The sequence below is a fragment of the Lagenorhynchus albirostris genome, chromosome X, assembly GCF_949774975.1.
Source record: "Lagenorhynchus albirostris chromosome X, mLagAlb1.1, whole genome shotgun sequence".
Lineage (NCBI taxonomy): Eukaryota > Metazoa > Chordata > Mammalia > Artiodactyla > Delphinidae > Lagenorhynchus > Lagenorhynchus albirostris.
Window position 1 is genome coordinate 98,052,427 of NC_083116.1, and position 18,356 is coordinate 98,070,782.

General features: G+C 40.1%; 1 protein-coding gene across 2 annotated transcripts in view; it reads right to left on the reverse strand.

Moving 5' to 3' along the window:
* The window catches only part of TSPAN7 (tetraspanin 7), a 168,787-nt gene that overhangs the window by 15,149 nt on the left and 135,282 nt on the right, over positions 1 to 18,356 (reverse strand). Inside the window, exons 7-8 of one of the 2 annotated variants that reach the window (XM_060138695.1) lie at positions 17,143 to 17,215; positions 15,933 to 16,880 (exon numbers count right to left, since the gene is read on the reverse strand). In XM_060138695.1, the coding sequence (XP_059994678.1) occupies positions 17,147 to 17,215 (69 nt within the window). In that variant the 3' untranslated portion in view covers positions 15,933 to 16,880; positions 17,143 to 17,146. Of the gene's footprint in view, positions 1 to 15,932; positions 16,881 to 17,142; positions 17,216 to 18,356 lie in introns of those variants that run through there. The other variant, XM_060138696.1, reaches the window with a different exon arrangement.

The window sequence follows — 18,356 nt, forward strand, 5'->3', positions numbered from 1 at the left end:
CCTGTTGCAGAGCACAGGCTCCAGATGCTCAGGCTTAGCGTCCATGGCTCACGGGCCCAAACGCTCCGCGGCATGTGGGATCTTCCCAGACCGGGGCGCAAACCCGTGTCCCCTGCATCGGCAGCTGGACTCTCAACTACTGCGCCACCAGGGAAGCCCTATAATACTCTTTTTTATTTCTTCTTTAAGCCACAGGTTATTTAGAAGTATGTTTAGTTTTGAAATATTTGAGGAATTTCCATAGGTCTTCCTGTTATTGATCCCTACTTAAATTCCACTATGGTCAGATAATACTTTGTATAGGTTTGAATCTTTTTTAAATTTATTGAGACTTATTTTACGGCCCATATGTTCTATCTTGGTAAAGTTAGTTGATTTTGTGCTTCAAGTCTACTATATCTTTGCTGATTTTTTTTTCTCTTTAAAAAATCGATTGTTCAGAGAGGGACATAGAAATCTCCAACTACTAATTGTAGATTAGAGTTGTTTATTTCTCGCTGTAGTTGTATCATGTTTGCATAATTTATTAGGTGCATAAACTTTCAAGATTGTTATTCTTCCTGATGATCCCTTTATTATTATGAAATTACATTCCCTAACACTGGAAATATTCTTTACTCTGCGATCTAATTTGCCTAACAGTGATATAGTCACTCCAACTTTTTGTCAGTGTTAGCATAGTATATCTTTTTCCATCCTTTTACTTTTATTTGTGCGTTTATAGTTAAAGTGTGTTCTTCTAGGGACCATATAGTTGGGTCTTGGTTTTTCAATACAATTTGAAAATCTCTACCTTCTACTTCGGGCATGTAAACCATTAAAATTTAACGTGATTATTGATATAGTAAGGTTTAAAAATTTCACCTTGCTACATATTTTATATTTGTCATATCTGTCATTTGTTCTTAATTTCCTTTTTTCTACTTCCTTTTAAATTAAATACTTTGTTTTCCTTTTTTTTTTAACATTTATTGGAGTATAATTGCTTTAAAGTGGTGTGTTAGTTTCTGCTTTATAACAGAGTGAGTCAGTTACACATATACATATGTTCCCATATCTCTTCCCTCTTGCGTCTCCCTCCCTCCCACCCTCCCTATCCCACCCCTCCAGGTGGTCCCAAAGCACCGAGCTGATCTCCCTGTGCTGTGCGGCTGCTTCCCACTAGCCATCTACCTTACGTTTGGTAGTGTATATGTGTCCATGCCTCTCTCTCGCCCTGTCACAGCTCACCCTTCCCCCTCCCCATATCCTCAAGTCCGTTCTCCAGTGGGTCTGTGTCTTTATTCCTGTCTTACCCCTAGGTTCTTCATGACATTTTCCCCCTTAGATTCCATATATATGTGTTAGCACACGGTATGTGTCTTTCTCTTTCTGACTTACTTCACTCTGTATGACAGACTCTAGGTCTCTCCGCCTCATTACAAATAGCTCAATTTCGGTTCTTGTTACGGTTGAGTAATATTCCACTGTATATATGTGCCACATCTCCTTTGTCCATTCATCCGACGATGGGCACTTAGGTTGTTTCCGTCTCCGGGCTATTGTAAATAGAGCTGCAGTGAACATTTTGGTACATGACTGTTTTTGAATTATGGTTCTCTCAGGGTATATGCCCAGTAGTGGGATTGCTGGGTCATATGGTAGTTCGATTTGTAGTTTTTTAAGGAACCTCCATACTGTTCTCCATAGTGGCCGAACCAATTCACATTCCCACCAACAGTGCAAGAGTGTTCCCTTTTCTCCACACCTTCTCCAGCATTTATTGTTTCGAGATTTTTGGATGATGGCCATTCTGACTGGTGTGAGATGATATGTCATTCTACTTTTGATTTGCATTTCTCTAATGACTAATGATGTCGAGCATTCTTTTACGTGTTTGTTGGCAGTCTGTATATCTTCTTTGGAGAAATGTCTATTTAGGTCTTCTGCCCATTTTTGGACTGGGTTCTTTGTTTTTTTGTTATTGAGCTGCTTGTAAATTTTGGAAATTAATCCTTTGTCAGTTGCTTCATTTGCAAATATTTTCTCCCATTCTGAGGGTTGTCTTTTGGTCTTGTTTATGGTTTCCTTTGCTGTGCAAAAGCTTTGAAGATTCATTAGGTCCCATTTGTTAATTTTTGTTTTTATTTCCATTTCTCTAGGAGGTGGGTCAAAAAGGATCTTGCTGTGATTTATGTCATAGAGTGTTCTGCCTATGTTTTCCTCTAAGAGTTTGATAGTTTCTGGCCTTACGTTTAGGTCTTTAATCCATTTTCAGCTTACTTTTGTGTATGGTGTTAGGGAGTGATCTAATCTCATACTTTTTCATGTACCTGTCCAGTTTTCGGAGCACCATTTATTGAAGACGCTGGCCTTTCTCCACTGTACATTCCTGCCTCCTTTATCAAAGATAAGGTGACCATATGTTCGTGGGTTTATCTCTGGGCTTTGTATCCTGTTGCATTGACCTATCTTTCTGTTTTTGTGCCAGTACCATACTGTCCTGATTACTGTAGCTTTGTAGTATGGTCTGAAGTCAGGGAACCTGATTCCTCCAGCTCCGTTTTTCGTTCTCAAGATTGCTTTGGCTATTCGGGGTCTTTTGTGTTTCCATACAAATTGTGAAATTTTTTGTTCTCGTTCTGTGAAAAATGCCTGTGGTACTTTGATAGGGACTGCATTGAGTCTGTAGATTGCTTTGGGTAGTAGAGTCATTTTCACAATGTTGATTCTTCCAATCCAAGAACATGGTATATCTCTCCATCTTTTTGCATCATTTTTAATTTCTTTCATCATTGTCTTATAGTTTTCTGCATACAGGTCCTTTGTGTCCTTAGGTAGGATTATTCCTAGATATTTTATTCTTTTTCTTGCAATGGTAAATGGGAGTGTTTTCTTGATTTTACTTTCAGATTTTTCATCATTAGTGTATAGGAATGCCAGAGATTTCTGTGCATTAATTTTTCATCCTGCAAATTTACCAAATTCATTGATTAGGTCTAGTATTTTTCTGGTAGCATCTTTAGGATTCTCTGTGTATAATATCATGTCATCTGCAAACAGTGACAGCTTTACTTCTTCTTTTCCGATATGGATTCCTTTTATTTCCTTTCCTTCTCTGATTGCTGTGGCTAAAACTTCCAAAACTATGTTGAATAAGAGTGGTGAGAGTGGGCAACCTTGTCTTGTTCCTGATCTTAGTTGAAATGCTTTCAGTTTTTCACCATTGAAGATGATGTTGGCTGTGGGTTTGTTATATATGGTTTTCATTATATTGAGGAACGTTCCCTCTGTGCCTACTTCCTGCAGGGTTTTTTATCAAAAATGGGTGTTGAATTTTGTCAAAAGCTTTCTCTGCATCTATTGAGATGATCATATTGTTTTTCTCCTTCAATTTGTTAATATGGTTTATCACATTGATTTGCATATATTGTAGTATCCTTGCATTCCTGGAGTAAACCCCACTTGGTCGTGGTGTATGATCCTTTTAATGGGCTGTTGGATTCTGTTTGATAGTATTTTGTTGAGGATTTTTACATCTATGTTCATCAATGATACTGGGCTGTAGTTTTCTTTCATTGTGACATCCTTGTTTGGTTTTGGTATCAAGGTGATGGTGGCCTTGTTGAATGAATTTGGGAGTGTTCCTCCCTCTGCTATATTTTGGTAGAGTTTGAGACGGATAGATGTTAGGTCTTCTCTAAATGTTTGATAGAATTCGCCTGTGAAGACATCTGGTCCTGGTCTTTTGTTTGTTGGAAGATTTTGAATCACAGTTTCAATTTCAGTGCTTGTGATTGGTCTGTTCATATTTTCTATTTCTTCCTGATTCAGTCTTGGCAGGTTGTGCATTTCTAAGAATTTGTCCATTTCTTCCAGATTGTCCATTTTATTGGCATACAGTTACTTATAGTAATCTGTCATGATCTTTTGTATTTCTGCAGTGTCAGTTGTTACTTCTCCTTTTTCATTTCTAATTCTATTGATTTGAGTCTTCTCCCTTTTTTTCTTGATGAGTCTGGCTAGTGGTTTATCTATTTTGTTTATCTTCTCAAAGAACCTGCTTTTGGTTTTATTTATCTTTGCTATCATTTCCTTCATTTCTTTTTCATTTATTTCTGATCTGATCTTTATGATTTCTTTCCTTCTGCTAACTTTGGGTTTTTTTGTTCTTCTTTCTCTAATTGCTTTAAGTGCAAGGTTAGGTTGTTTATTTTAGGTGTTTCCTCTTTCTTAAGGTGGGTTTGTATTGCTATAATCTTCCCTCTTAGAACTGCTTTTGCTGCATCCCATAGGTTTTGGGTCGTCGTGTCTCCATTTTCATTTGTTTCTAGGTATTTTTTGATTTCCTCTTTGATTTCTTCAGTGCTCACTTCGTTATTAAGTACTGTATTTTTTAGCCTCCATGTGTTTGTATTTCTTACAGATCTTTTCCTGTAACTGATACCTAGTCTCATAGCGTTGTGGTCAGAAAAGATACTTGATACAATTTCAATTTTCTTAAATTTACGAAGACTTGATTTGTGACCCAAGGTATGATATATCCTGGAGAATGTTCCATGAGCACTTGAGTGTCTATTCTGTTGTTTTTGGATGGAGTGTCCTATAAATATCAGTTAAGTCCATCTTGTTTAATGTATCATTTAAAGCTTGTGTTTCCTTATTTATTTTCATTTTGGATGATCTGTCCATTGGTGAAAGTGGGGTGTTAAAGTCGCCTACTATGAATGTGTTACTGTCAATTTCTCCTCTTATGGCTGTTAGTATTTGCCTTATGTATTGAGGTGCTCCTATGTTGGGTGCATAAATATTTACAATTGTTATATCTTTTTCTTGGATCGATCCCTTGATCATTATGTAGTGTCTTTCTTTGTCTCTTGTAATAGTCTTTATTTTAAAGTCTATTTTGTCTGATATGAGAATTGCTACTCCAGCTTTCTTTTGGTTTCCATTTGCATGGAATATCTTTTGCCATCCCCTTACTTTCAGTCTGTATGTGTCTCTAGGTCTGAAGTGGGTCTCTCGTAGACAGCATATATATGGGTATTGTTTTTGTATCCATTCAGCCAATCTGTGTCTTTTGGTGGGAGCATTTAGTCCATTTACATTTAAGGTAATTATCGATATGTATGTTCCTATTCCCATTTTCTAAATTGTTTTGGGTTAGTTATTGTAGGTCTTTTCCTTCTCTTGTGTTTCTTGCCTAGAGAAGTTCCCTTAGCATTTGTTGTAAAGCTGGTTTGGTGGTGCTGAATCCTCTCAGCTTTTGCTTGTCTGTAAAGGTTTTAATTTCTCCATCAAATCTGAATGAGATCCTTGCTGGGTAGAGTAATCTTGGTTGCAGGTTTTTCTCCTTCATCACTTTAAATATGTCCTGCCACTCCCTCATGGCTTGCAAAGTTTCTGCTGAAAGATCATCTGTTAACCTTATGGGGATTCCCTTCTGTGTTGTTTGTTGTTTTTCCCTTGCTGCTTTTAACATGCTTTCTTTGTATTTAATTTTTGACAGTTTGATTAATATGTGTCTCGCCATATTTCTCCTTGGATTTATCCTGTATGGGACTTTCTGTGCTTCCTGGACTTGATTAACTATTTCCTTTCCCATATTAGGGAAATTTTCAACTATAATCTCTTCAAATATTTTCTCAGTCACTTTTCCTCTTCTTCTTTTGCCACCCCTATAATTCGAATGTTGGTGTGTTTAATGTTGTCCCAGAGGTCTCTGAGACTGTCCTCAGTTCTTTTCATTTTTTTTTCTTTATTCTGCTCTGAAGTAGTTATTTCCAGTAGTTTATCTTCCAGGTCACTTATCCGTTCTTCTGCCTCAGTTATTCTGCTATTGATCCCATCTGGAGTGTTTTTCATTTCATTTATTGTGTTGTTCATCATTATTTGTTTCATCTTTAGTTCTTCTAGGTCCTTGTTAAATGTTTCTTGCATTTTGTCTATTCTATTTCCAAGATTTTGGATCATCTTTACTATCATTATTCTGAATTCTTTTTCAGGTAGACTTTTTATTTCCTCTTCATTTGTTAGGTCTGGTGGGTTTTTATCTTGCTCCTTCATCTGCGGTGTGTTTTTCTGCCTTCTCATTTTGGTTATCTTACTGTGTTTGGGGTCTCCTTTTTGCAGGCTGCAGGTTTGTAGTTCCCCTTGTTTTTGGTGTCTGTCCCCAGTGGCTAAGGTTGGTTCAGTGGGCTGTGTAGGCTTCCTCGTGGAGGGGACTAGTGCCTGTGTTCTGGTGGATGAGGCTGGATCTTGTCTCTCTGGTGGGCAGATCCATGTCTGGTGGTGTGTTTTGGGGTGTCTGTGGCCTTATTATGATTTTAGACAGCCTCTCTGCTAATGGGTGGGGTTGTGTTCCTGTTTTGCTAGTTGTTTGGCATAGGGTGTCCAGCACTGTAGCTTGCTGGTCGTTGAGTGAAGCTGGGTGCTGGCGTTGAGATGGAGATCTCTGGGAGATTTTTGCCTTTTGATATTATGTGGATCTGGGAGGTCTCTTGTGGACCAGTGTCCTGAAGTTGGCTCTCCTACCTGAGAGGCACAGCACTGACTCCTGGCTGTAGCACCAGGAGCCTTTCATCCACACGCCTCAGAATAAAAGGGAGAAAAAGTAGAGAGGAAGAATTAGTAGAAGTAGTAAGAAAGAAAGGAAGGAAGGAAGAAAGAAGAAAAGAAGGAAATAAGGAAAGAAAGAAAGGAAGGAGGGAGGGACGGTGGGAGGAAGGAAAAAAGAAAGAAGATAAAATAGAGTAAAATATAATAAAGTTATTAAATTAAAAAATAATTATTAAGAAAAAAAACTGACAGAACCCTAGGACAAATGGTGGAAGCAAAGCTATACAGACAAAATCTCACACAGAAGCATACACATACACACTCACAAAAAGAGGAAAAGGGGAAAAAATAATAAATCTTGCTCTCGAAGTCCACCTCCTTAATTTGGGATGATTGGTTGTCTATTCAGGTATTCTACACATGCAGGGTACATCAAGTTGGTTGTGGAGCTCTAATCCGCTGCTTCTGAGGCTGCTGGGAGAGATTTCCCTTTCTCTTCTTTGTTCTCACAGCTCCCAGGGGCTCAGCTTTGGATTTGGCCCCGTCTCTGCGTGTAGGTCGCCGGAGGGCGTCTGTTTTTCGCTCAGACAGGACGGGGTTAAAGTAGCAGCTGATTCGGGGGCTCTGGCTCACTCAGGCCAGGGTGGGGGTAGGGAGGGGCACGGAGTGCGGGGCGAGCCTGCGGCGGCAGAGGCCAGCATAATGTTGCACCAGCCTGAGGCGCGCCGTGCGTTCTCCCGGGGAAGTTGTCCCTGGATCCCGGGAACCCGGCAGTGACGGGCTGCACAGGCTCCCCAGAAAGGAAGTGTGGATAGTGACCTGTGCTCGCACACAGGCTTCTTGGTGGCAGCAGCAGTAGCAGCCTTAGCGTCTCCTGCCCGTCTCTGGGGTCCGTGCTTTTAGCCGCGGCTTGCGCCCGTCTCTGGAGCTCCTTTAAGCAGCGCTCTTAATCCCCTCTCCTCACGCACCAGATAAGAAAGAGGGAAGAAAAAGTCTCTTGCCTCTTCGGCAGGTCCAGACTTTTCCCCGGACTCCCTCCCGGCTAGCTGTGGGGCACTAACCCCCTGCAGGCTGTGTTCACGCCGCCAACCTCTCCCTGCGCTCTGACCGAAGCCCGAGCCTCAGCTCCCTGCCCCGCCCGCCCCAGCGGGTGAGCAGACAAGCCTCTCCGGCTGGTGAGTGCCGGTCGGCACCGATCCTCTGTGTGGGAACCTCTCCGCTTTGCCCTACGCACTCCTGTTGCTGTGCTCTCCTCCGTAGCTCCGAAGCTTCCCCCCTTTGCCACCCACCGTCTCTGACCGCGAAGGGGCTTCCTAGTGTGTGGAATCCTTTCCTCCTTCCCACCTCCCTCCCACTGGTGCAGGTCCCGTCCCTATCCTTTTGTCTCTGTTTACTCTTTCTTCTTTTGCCCTACCCAGGTACGTGGGGAGTTTCTTGCCTTTTGGGAGGTCTGAGGTCTTCTGCCAGTGTTCAGTAGGTGTTCTGTAGCAGTTGTTCCACGTGTAGATGTATTTCTGGTGTATCTGTGGGGAGGAAGGTGATCTCCGCCTCTTACTTTCCACCATCTTCCCCTCGTCTCTAAATTGAATACTTTTAAAATCCTATTTTATCCTACCTAATGACTTACTAATTATAACCTTTAAAATTTTATTGGTTGCTTTTGGAGTTACAATATATATCTTTAATTAATCACAGTCTAACCTACAAGTGATATTGTGCCACTTCACATATATTGAAGGAGCCTTACTATAGTGTTCTTCCATATTTCCTCTCCTAATCTTTTTGCTATTGTTATACGTTTTGTTTTACATATATTATACAACCCATGCTACATTGCTATTATTTTTGTTTAAATAGTCAATTATCTTTTAAATTTATTAAATAACAGTCTTTTTTTACATTTAATGATATTTTATTTTTTATTGAAGTATAGTTGATTTACAATGTTTTGTAATGATATTAATTTTTATTTGACTACAACTGGGTCATATCATATAAGTTTTGATATCTAGCATTCTCTCTATTGTTTATATTTAAATAGTCTCTATTCAGTTTGGATTTTTGTTTGTTTGGTTCTTTTTGGCCACACCACACAGCATGTGGAACTTCCCCGACCAGGGATTGAACCCGTGCCCCGTGAAGTGGAAGTGTGGAGTCTTAACCACTGGACCATCGATGAAGTCCCAGAAAAAGTCTTATATTTACCCAGGTAGTTATCACTTCTGGTGCTCTTTATTATTTTGAATAGATACATATTTCCATCTAGTATCATTTTTCTTTTGCCTAAAGGACCTCCCTTAACATTTCTTACAGTGTGGGTCTACTGGTGGTGAATTCTTTCAGATTTTTTTATATCTGAAAATGTCTTTATTTCCCTGTACCTTGAAAGATATTTTTGCTGAGTAAAGAATTCTGGGTTATTTGTTTGTTTTTTTCCTTTCAGTACTTTAAAGCTGCTGTTCCATTGTTGGCTTAGTCTGCTCCAGCTGCTATAACAAAAATACCATACACTGTGTGGCTTAAATACAAACACTTATTTCTCACAGTTCTGGAGGCTGGGATGTCCAAGATAAAGGTACCAGCTGATTCATTGTCTGGTGAATATCTGGCCCACTTTCTGCTTCATGGACAGCCATGTTTTCACTGCAGCCTCACATGGTTGAAAGGGCTAGGGAGCTCTCTGAGGCTTCTTTTATAAGGGCACAATCCCATTCATGAGGGCTTCACCCTTATGACCTAATCACCTCCTAATACCATCACCTTGGGGGTAGGATTTCAACATAAGAATTTTGGAGGGACATAAACATTTGGTCACTTGCAGCTGTCTTCTTACTTTACGTTTTTCTTTCCAAACAGAAGTCATCCTTATCTTTGTTTTCTGCGCATCACCTCTTTTTCCTCTAGGTGAATTAAAAATTTTTCTTTTTATCACTGATTTTATACAATTTGCTTATGATATGTTCCTTAACGTAGTTTTCTTCATGTTTTTTGTACTTGGGGTTTGTTAAGCTTCTTGGATCTGTCAGTTTATAGTTTTCAACCAACTTGGGCAATTGTGTACTTACAGGAATACAAAAATATCCAGTACTTGCCTCAGTAGTGGGGAATAATTAGCCTTAGGATAAACAAGGCTCTGATCCCCCCGACAAATCTTAAATAAAAGACTTAAGGTTATTAAATGGTTTTGAAGTAACTGAACTATGTCTCAGACCCCTTTGAGTACTCTGCCCAATGCCCTGTGAAATTGTGAGTTTTTCTAGACTTGCTGTTGTGTATAGGCACTATCCCTGTACCTATGTGAGCCCCAAGTACTGTTTCGCTGTAACATTTAGGGTGTCTCTTCCACCAGTCTCTGGTAGCTTTCCCACATACATGCACCAATCCCTATTCTACTGAATATTTAAGGGAGTTCCTCTGTGATCTCTGGAGTTTTCTGTGCAGCTCTCCTCTCCAGTACTCTGTCCTGTAAACTCTAGCTGCTTTGGTCTCCCTGGACACTGAGGTTTGTCTCCTCAACTCAGGGATTCTGCCTCAGGATGTTTCCTCTCCCTATATCACAACCTGGAAATGCTCTCAAGTCGGTAAGCTGAGGGAACCACAGCGCTCACCTTCTTTGTTTCCTGTCTCTCAGGGATTACTATTCTTCTGTGTCTGATTTCAGTGTCTTCAAAACTGTTGTTTCATGTATTTTGCCTGGTGTTTGGTTATTTTAGGCAGGAGGGTAAATCTGGCCCATTGTACTCCAATTTTGCTAAAATTGATAGTTCATTTTCTGTACCTGTTAAATAATTTCTTCCCTGTTAATCCTTCCCTGGTAGAGGACATGTTTCAATATTACTTTGTTGTATTTTATTTATCGTTTCCGTTATTCCTAATTCTACAAATTTATAATTCGTGTAGTCTGCATTTTGGTTCATGCTTTCAAAATTGTATGAATTTCTTCCTCAGGCAGTAACTCATGTAAAAAGGTAAAAATACTTAAATCTAAGAGATGACGTTCACTTAGAAATGTGATCTTCCATAAATTTTGCTGACAATGGTGTGTATGTGTGGCATCCCATAAACGCTTTGTGGATGTTGGTGGGATCGCCCTCTGCTTGGTGAGGTCTGACTTGACTCCGAACCGTCTTAGTTCCGACGAAACCTCAAAGTACTAGGGTGGTCATTGGACTGACCAATCATTGAGCTATAAGATAGCCAAGTAATTTTGAGAGTCTTCAGAAACATCTAGCCATCCTTATCATTTTGTAGATGAGGAAGAAGAATTGTTAAGCATTTAAGAGGCTTACACAAGTGTCCTAGGAAATTCTGAGGTCTAAGCTGAGACTTAGTCTCTGGACTCCCATCCTGGCAATGCTTCCACATGGCTCTTCTCACTAAATATGTCCACGTTAGTGCAGTGGTGATATTAGCATTTATCAGGCCTTTTCTGAGACACCGTTATTGTTGACTGGCACTTAATTTACCCTACTTTTTTTAAAATTAATTTTTATTGGACTACAGTTGATTTACAATGTTGTTAGTTTCTGCTGTATAGCAAAGTGAATCAGTTATACATACACATATATCCACTGTAATTGTTTAATTCCATGCACCTGCTAGGGTTGACAGTGGAGAACTTCATTAATTTGGGCAAGTGTTTTTGTTTGTTTTTAAACATCTTTATTGGAGTATAATTGCTTTACAATGGTGTGTTAGTTTCTGCTTTATAACAAAGTGAATCAGTTATACATATGTTCCCATATCTCTTCCCTCTTGCGTCTCCTTCCCTCCTACCCTCCCTATCCCACCCCTCCAGGTGGTCACAAAGCACCGAGCTGATCTCCCTGTGCTATGCGGCTGCTTCCTACTAGCTATCTATTTTACGTTTGGTAGTGTATATATGTCCATGCCACTCCCTCACTTTGTCACAGCTTACCCTTCCCCCTCCCCATATCCTCAAGTCCATTCTCTAGTAGGTCTGTGTCTTTATTCCCATCTTACCCCTGGGTTCTTCATGACAGTTTGTTTTTCTTTTAGATTCTTTTTCCATATAGGTCATCACAGAGTATTGAGAGGAGTTCCCTGTGCTATACAGTAGGTCCTTATTAGTTATCTATTTTATACATTGTAGTGTGTGTATGTCAATCCCAATCTCCCAATTTATCCCTCCTCCCCCCTTCCCCTTTGGTAACCATAAGTTTGTTTTCTACATCTCTATTTTGTAAATAAGTTCATTTGTACCTTTTTTTTAGATTCCACATATAAGCAATATCATATATTTGTCTGACTTACTTCACTCAGTATGACAATCTCTAGGTCATCCATGTTGTTGCAAATGGCATTATTTCGTTCTTTTTTATGGCTGAGTAATATTCCATTGTATGTATGTACCATATCTTCTTTATCCATTCATCCATTGAAGGACATTTAGGTTGCTTCCATGTCTTAGCTATTGTAAGTACTGCTGCAATGAATGCTGGGGTGCATGTATCTTTTTGAAGTATGGTTTTCTCTGGATATATGCCCAGGAGTAGGACTGCTGGGTTATATGGTAGTTCTATTTTTAGTATAAGGAACCTCCATACTGTTCTCCAGAGTGGCTGTACCAATTTACATTCCCACCAACAGTGTAGGAGGGTGCCCTTTTCTCCACACACTCTCCAGCATTTATTGTTTGTAGATATTTTGATGATGGCCATTCTGACTGGTGTGAGGTGATACCTCATTGTAGTTTTGATTTGCATTTCTCTCATTTACCCTACTTCTTAATGTCACCCTACTTCTTGCTTATTAGCAATTTAAACTTCAGGGACTGGGATGGGTATGTCCAGTCTGAAAGTAGAAGAATGAGGCACTTCCTGATACCAAGGTAGAGTAGTCTAGAAAACTACTTTCACCAAGTAGTAACTGGTGAAAAGTGACTTTGGAATATTTCACAGGAATTTAATTTGGGAACTAGAAGTTCTCATGATACGTTTTCTTTTCACCTTTTATTTCAAAAGTTCTATTGAGATTTAAAATACATACAGTAAAGTGTAAAAAAAAATTTAAGGCAGCTTGAAATTTTACTATTTATATAATCTTTTGAAATGAAATGCTATTATGTTAAAGGAAGTGGGTAGTTATAGAATCCCTTGTAATTATCTCCAAGTGGATTGGCTACTCTACGTTTACCCGTTGATCACGTGTGCACTGGTAGACAAGCAGTGGGTATTTCCATGATTAATTTGTGTGAAATGGTACTCATATATGGAGTAGAAATTCTAGCTTTGCAATGTAAGCACATTCTGGTATTTCAGCTGTCGTGGACACTGGGTTTGGAAGATCACGACTCTTAGAAGTCTTAGTACCTTCATCTATTAAGTGAAAACAATCCCTACCCTCTCAAGGTACTGGCTTAGATTTCTTGCTCGTTATTATGAGTAGGCATGCTTGTCCTGTAACCAAAAGCTCAGTTGTAGCCTACTTCTTGAGCAAGGAAGTAGAACTTCACACACACCTTCAGCTAACTCAGCTCCACTTGTTCTGTTAAAGCAACTTGGGAACCATGGAGAATGTAACATATGGGAATTTAAAAAATAGAGTCCAGAAAAAACATAAAGAAAAAGATCCTTTACATTGGTCTTAGCAACGAATGTTTGGATATGAAACCAAAAGCACACAAAAAAGCAAAAATAAACAAGTGGGACTACACATTAAGGTAAAAAGCTTCTGCACAGCAACAGATACAGTCACCAAAATGAGAAGGCAACCTACAGAGTGGGAGAAAATATTTGCAAACTACATATAAGGCATTAATGTCCAAAATATTGATATATAAGGAACTCCTACAACTCTATAGCAAATAAAATCCAATTAAAAAATGGGCAGAGGATCTGAATAGGCATTTTTCCAAAGACGTACAAATGGCCAACAGGTACTTGAGAGAGTGCCCACCATCACTAGTTATCAGGGAAATGCATATCACCTCACACCTGTTAGAACAGCTATTATCAAAGAAACGAGAGAACACACACAAGGATGTGGAGAAGAGGGAACCCTTGTGCACTGTTGGTGGGAATGTAAATTGGTGCAGCCAGTATGGAAAACAGTATGAAGGTTCCTCAAAAAACTAAAAATAGAGTTACCATATGATCCAGCAATCCCACTCCTTGGTATATATCTGAAGGAAACATAAACACTAATTCAAAAAGATACACGCACCCCAATGTTCATAGCAGCGTTACTTAATTGCTAAGGTATGGAAGCAACCTAAGTGTCCATCAACAGATGAATGATTAAAGAAGATGTGATCCAGATATACAATGGAATATTATTCACCCATGAGAAAAAAGAAATCCTGCCATTTGTAACAACATGGATAGACCTGAGTGCACTATGCTATGTAAAATAAGTCAGAGAAAGATATACTGTATGATCCCACATATATGTAGAATACAAAAAAAAACAAACTCAGAGAAACAGAGTAGAATGGTGGTTACCAGTGGCTGGGAGGTGGGGGAGATGGGGAGATATCAAAGGGTTACCAACATCCAGTTATGAGATGCACAAGTTCTGGGGATCAGAACTATAGTTCAGCATGATGACTATAGTTAACAATACTGTATTATATACTTGGAAGTTGCTAAGAGAGTAGATCTTAAATGTTCTTGCCACAAAAAAGAAATGGTAATTGAGGTGATGGAGGTGTTAACTAATCCTACTATGGTAATCATTTTGCAGTGGATCAAGTCATCACCTTGTACACCTCAAGCCTACACAATATTATATCAAATATATCTTGGTGAAGCTGGAAAAAAAAGAATTGACTGTATGTGAAAAGTCAAATGACAGGCTGAGAGAAAGTATTTGTAATAAACACATCCAAGTAAGGATTTGCATCACAAATACATAAAGAATTCCTACAAATCAATTAAGATAACTGAATTTTTTAAAACACACAAGACTTGAACACCTCATAAAAGAGGCTATTGGGACTTCCCAGGCAGTCCAATAGTTAAGACTCCATGCTTCCATTGCAGGGGGCACAGGTTTGATCCAGTGGGTCGGGGAACTAAGATCCCCCATTCCTCGTGGTGCAGCCAAAACAAAAAAATGGAGGAGGACATCAAGGTGGTCAACGACAGACTGAGTGTTCGGTATCTCTAATCGTAATGGGAAGGCAAACTGAGATACCACCATGCACACCGAATGGCTAAAACGTAAGTCTGAGAATAACAAGTGTTGGTGAGGATGTGGAACAACTAGAACTTTTCTACACTGTGGTGGGAGTATGAATTAGTATACGACTTTGGAATAATGTTCAGCAGTACCATCTAAAGCTAAATATACCTTATTTCTGAGCAAGGTCAGAAATATCAATATTTTATAGTTTTAAAGTCAAATCAACCTTAGTCAAATGTTTCACATTGAAATTATATAATGGTGAGATCTGAATTCAATTTAGAAAGTGTATAGATTTCTTGTTTACCAAAGTATAACAATATTTGTATCAGTATACTGCCGAATGCATAGTTTGCAAAAAGGTGAACCCTGGGTGGGACTCTATGTAGGATTTTACAGAAAAGCCTCATTTTATTATAGAATAGAAATTTAAATGAAACTTTGAAAAGTTTTGGGCTACATATGTTTCCATAGAAGAGATCTACTTAACTCTCTAAAAATGCTGACCTTTTGACGAGGCAGTATCTGAAGGTGTGGGTCAGTAGCCTTCATAAGCCTTTTAGGGTTTACCTCAGGCAGAGTTCAGGCTAATAAATGCATATAGTTAAAACACCATCTCCATCCCAATTACAGAGAAGAGGGAGCTTTTTAATCCACTTATTTGGGGACAGATCAATAAATGCTTTTACTAGTTTTTAAGGATGGTTCATTAAGAAGGAAAAAATAGATTGCAGATAATATATACTGCACCTATTGCTAAAATGCTCTTTAAATCAAGCGTAAGGATTTCATAGTTTAGTACAAGCCAGGGCATTGGGACAACTGAATGGTATGATGTCATCTCTTCTCTAGACAGTTTATTCAATCCAGAGAAGAAGGAAGGAAGGGTAGAATACATGCTCGTTAGGAACAATAAAAGGAAGAATACATGCTCATTTCCTTTTTTTAAAATGACATCCAGACTTAAAAAACTCTGAAATCTTCCTCTAGCCTGAAATATGAAGGGTCTATGTTTGCATCCAACAGTACATCCTGTTTATGATAAGTGATTCAAGTTCCTGGAATGTCCATTAAAAAAAATCTAACCCTTCAATTTTTACACTGCCCCATGCTATTTCAGTGGAGTGGGAGCTTGTATGGGGAGATGTGTCATTGTGTAAGGTGGTCCACCTCCAATCCCCTGTGGAACAAGATGGAATATAGAAATGTGTTTAAAAACTTAACCAAAGAACAAAACCAGAGCACAGCAATTTGTAATGACTATTTATTAACACATGTATCACAAATGTTCACAATATCAATGCATTCTTGTTGGCATGCGAGACAGAGGAATTGTTTTTTAGGATCTTTTAAAAATATTTTGACTATTGTTCCCCCTTCACACTCATTTTTAAATTCATTTGATGAGGTCCTCAATGTCTGTAATGTCAATGCAAAGAAAAAATATAGAAAGAAGTAAAGTAACAATAGCAGTTAATTGGGGAAAAACAGAAGTAATATTATTTCCTTCACAGGAAGCAACAATACAGCTTTGTAAAAGGATTATACAGGTGCACTAAACTGTCTATAAGTTCCCAGGCATGTAACAGTAAGGAGCAAGGATGCCACCCAAAGCTCGACAATTTCCTTCGTGCATGACACGTGCCTTTTTCTCCTCATGGACAATTACCAATGCATCTCTTTACATGTCCTAGGCAGCCTGAAGAAGGCAGGCAAGAGCCTTAGTAAAAGGGAAAACCCAACCAAAGGAGATTAAGCCAAAAGAACAGGTAGCTATCTGCTTATCTACATCTAGGGGGGTGCGGCATTTATCGATCATGATCAAGGGCTAACAGGAGCCTCCCACACTACATGCAGGGCCAGTGATGGTATGGAGAACCAGTCACCTACAATGAGCTGCAGTTGGACCAAGTACAGATGGAGGAGGTGGCACACACAGAGCCTTGGGTGGGGTCCCCTAGGACTAGATGCAGGGAACCTGGCTACACTCCGGCACAACAGGGCTTCACAAGATGGGATGCTACGCATGATGCAGGCTCAAAGATGGAGCAGAGACTGTGTGGGAGTGTCAGTTGCACGGGGTGAGGGTGTTAGGACAGGTGTATTATGTACTGTGCTCTAACATTCTTTGGAAGTCTTTCAAAGGTTGCTGCAGTTCCTTTCGAAAACGGGTCTCTCCTTCCATCATTCTTGAAAGACTAAGAGAAATTAAAACATGTGAGTGACTCACCATTAATAAGGCCTTAAAATAAGGTAACAAGGTGAAGAGAGCATTCCGACGTTTTCCAGAGCAGTGCTCACATCTCCTCCCCAGCACCACAGAAATGAGGCTTCGGCATGTGGCCAAGTGCCACCGAGATCAAAGAGTGAAGTGGCCAGGCAGCACTCTTGTCCCTTCGAAGGGGAGTATGTGCCCCAAAGGGAGAATCCTAGATGTAACCTCCCCCCACCATCACTCACCTTCTTACACCATCTCATACTGGTTGGCCGTGATGAACCGAGACAGACAGCAGGCCAGCAGCATGCCAATCAGCTGTTGGCAGAAGGAAAGAGAGAACGAGGCTGTGAAGTCACTGAGCTAACACATTTCTAACACACCCCCCTCCGATGTAATGTTTCACAACTGAGGGCTTTTGTACATGAATGGGGCAAGGGCACTAGGGAAAACGGTCAAACCCGATTTCAGTAGTGGGATCTAACTAAGACTTAAGGAGTCTCAGTGCTAGTGGAGGTCAGCTGGAGGTTCTCCAACTGAACATAAGCTTCCAAGTCTAGCTCGCTCTGGCCGTTAAAAACAACTTTTGACACGTAAGTAGTAGTAAAATGTGTTCATGTGTTCTGAGAGTAATGAAAAAAATTAAGTACCGCAGAATGCTAGAATTCAAAACCATAAGCGCATGCATTGGGAAGCTATCTCATAGGATGACACCCCAGCCATACCCGGCTGACAGGATAATAGTTCTTTTCCTTGAGACAATGGGACGCTAATCCTTGACTGGGTGAGTTTGCCAATGAAGTCAGTCATGGCTTGTGAGAAGTGGGGCGGAGCGGGGGCTTTAATTTCTCTTTGTCTCTACACCATGTAGATATTTTAGGCCCAAATGGGCCCATCTACACCCAAGGTCTACCCCTTGGTTTTTCAGGGGCCCCAGCACAACCAATATCTGGGTACCTCCACCTCTTCAGACGACCTCAGTCTTCTGCCCACTTTGTGCCTTGACTTAACCTGTAACACAGGTGGATCTGATAAAAAGCTGTTGTAACACTAGCAAGACATCCTTAAGTGCAGATGCTTAAGGATCTGCTCATAGGAAATGAAAATTCCCATTCCTGCTGGAGGATCACTCTTTGGACAGGACCCTGATTGTGCACTGGAGTGTAGAGGGCTGCAGCTTCTCTTGGCCATGTGGGGTCCCTTCTCCTTAAGCAATTGGCCATGCTTAATTGGTTCAGAGGTGGCAATGACCTTTAGAGATAATCTAGTACAGTGTCAAATGTGGCCCCGGGACCAGCAGAATCGGCATCATCTGGGACCTTGTTGGAAACATTCTCAGGCCCCACCCCAAACCTGCTGAATCAGACTCTCTTGGGGATGGGGTCCAGCAATTGGTGTTTTAACAAGCCTTCCAGGTGAGAGAACCACTCATCCAGTCCATCTGCTCACCCTTATCTTA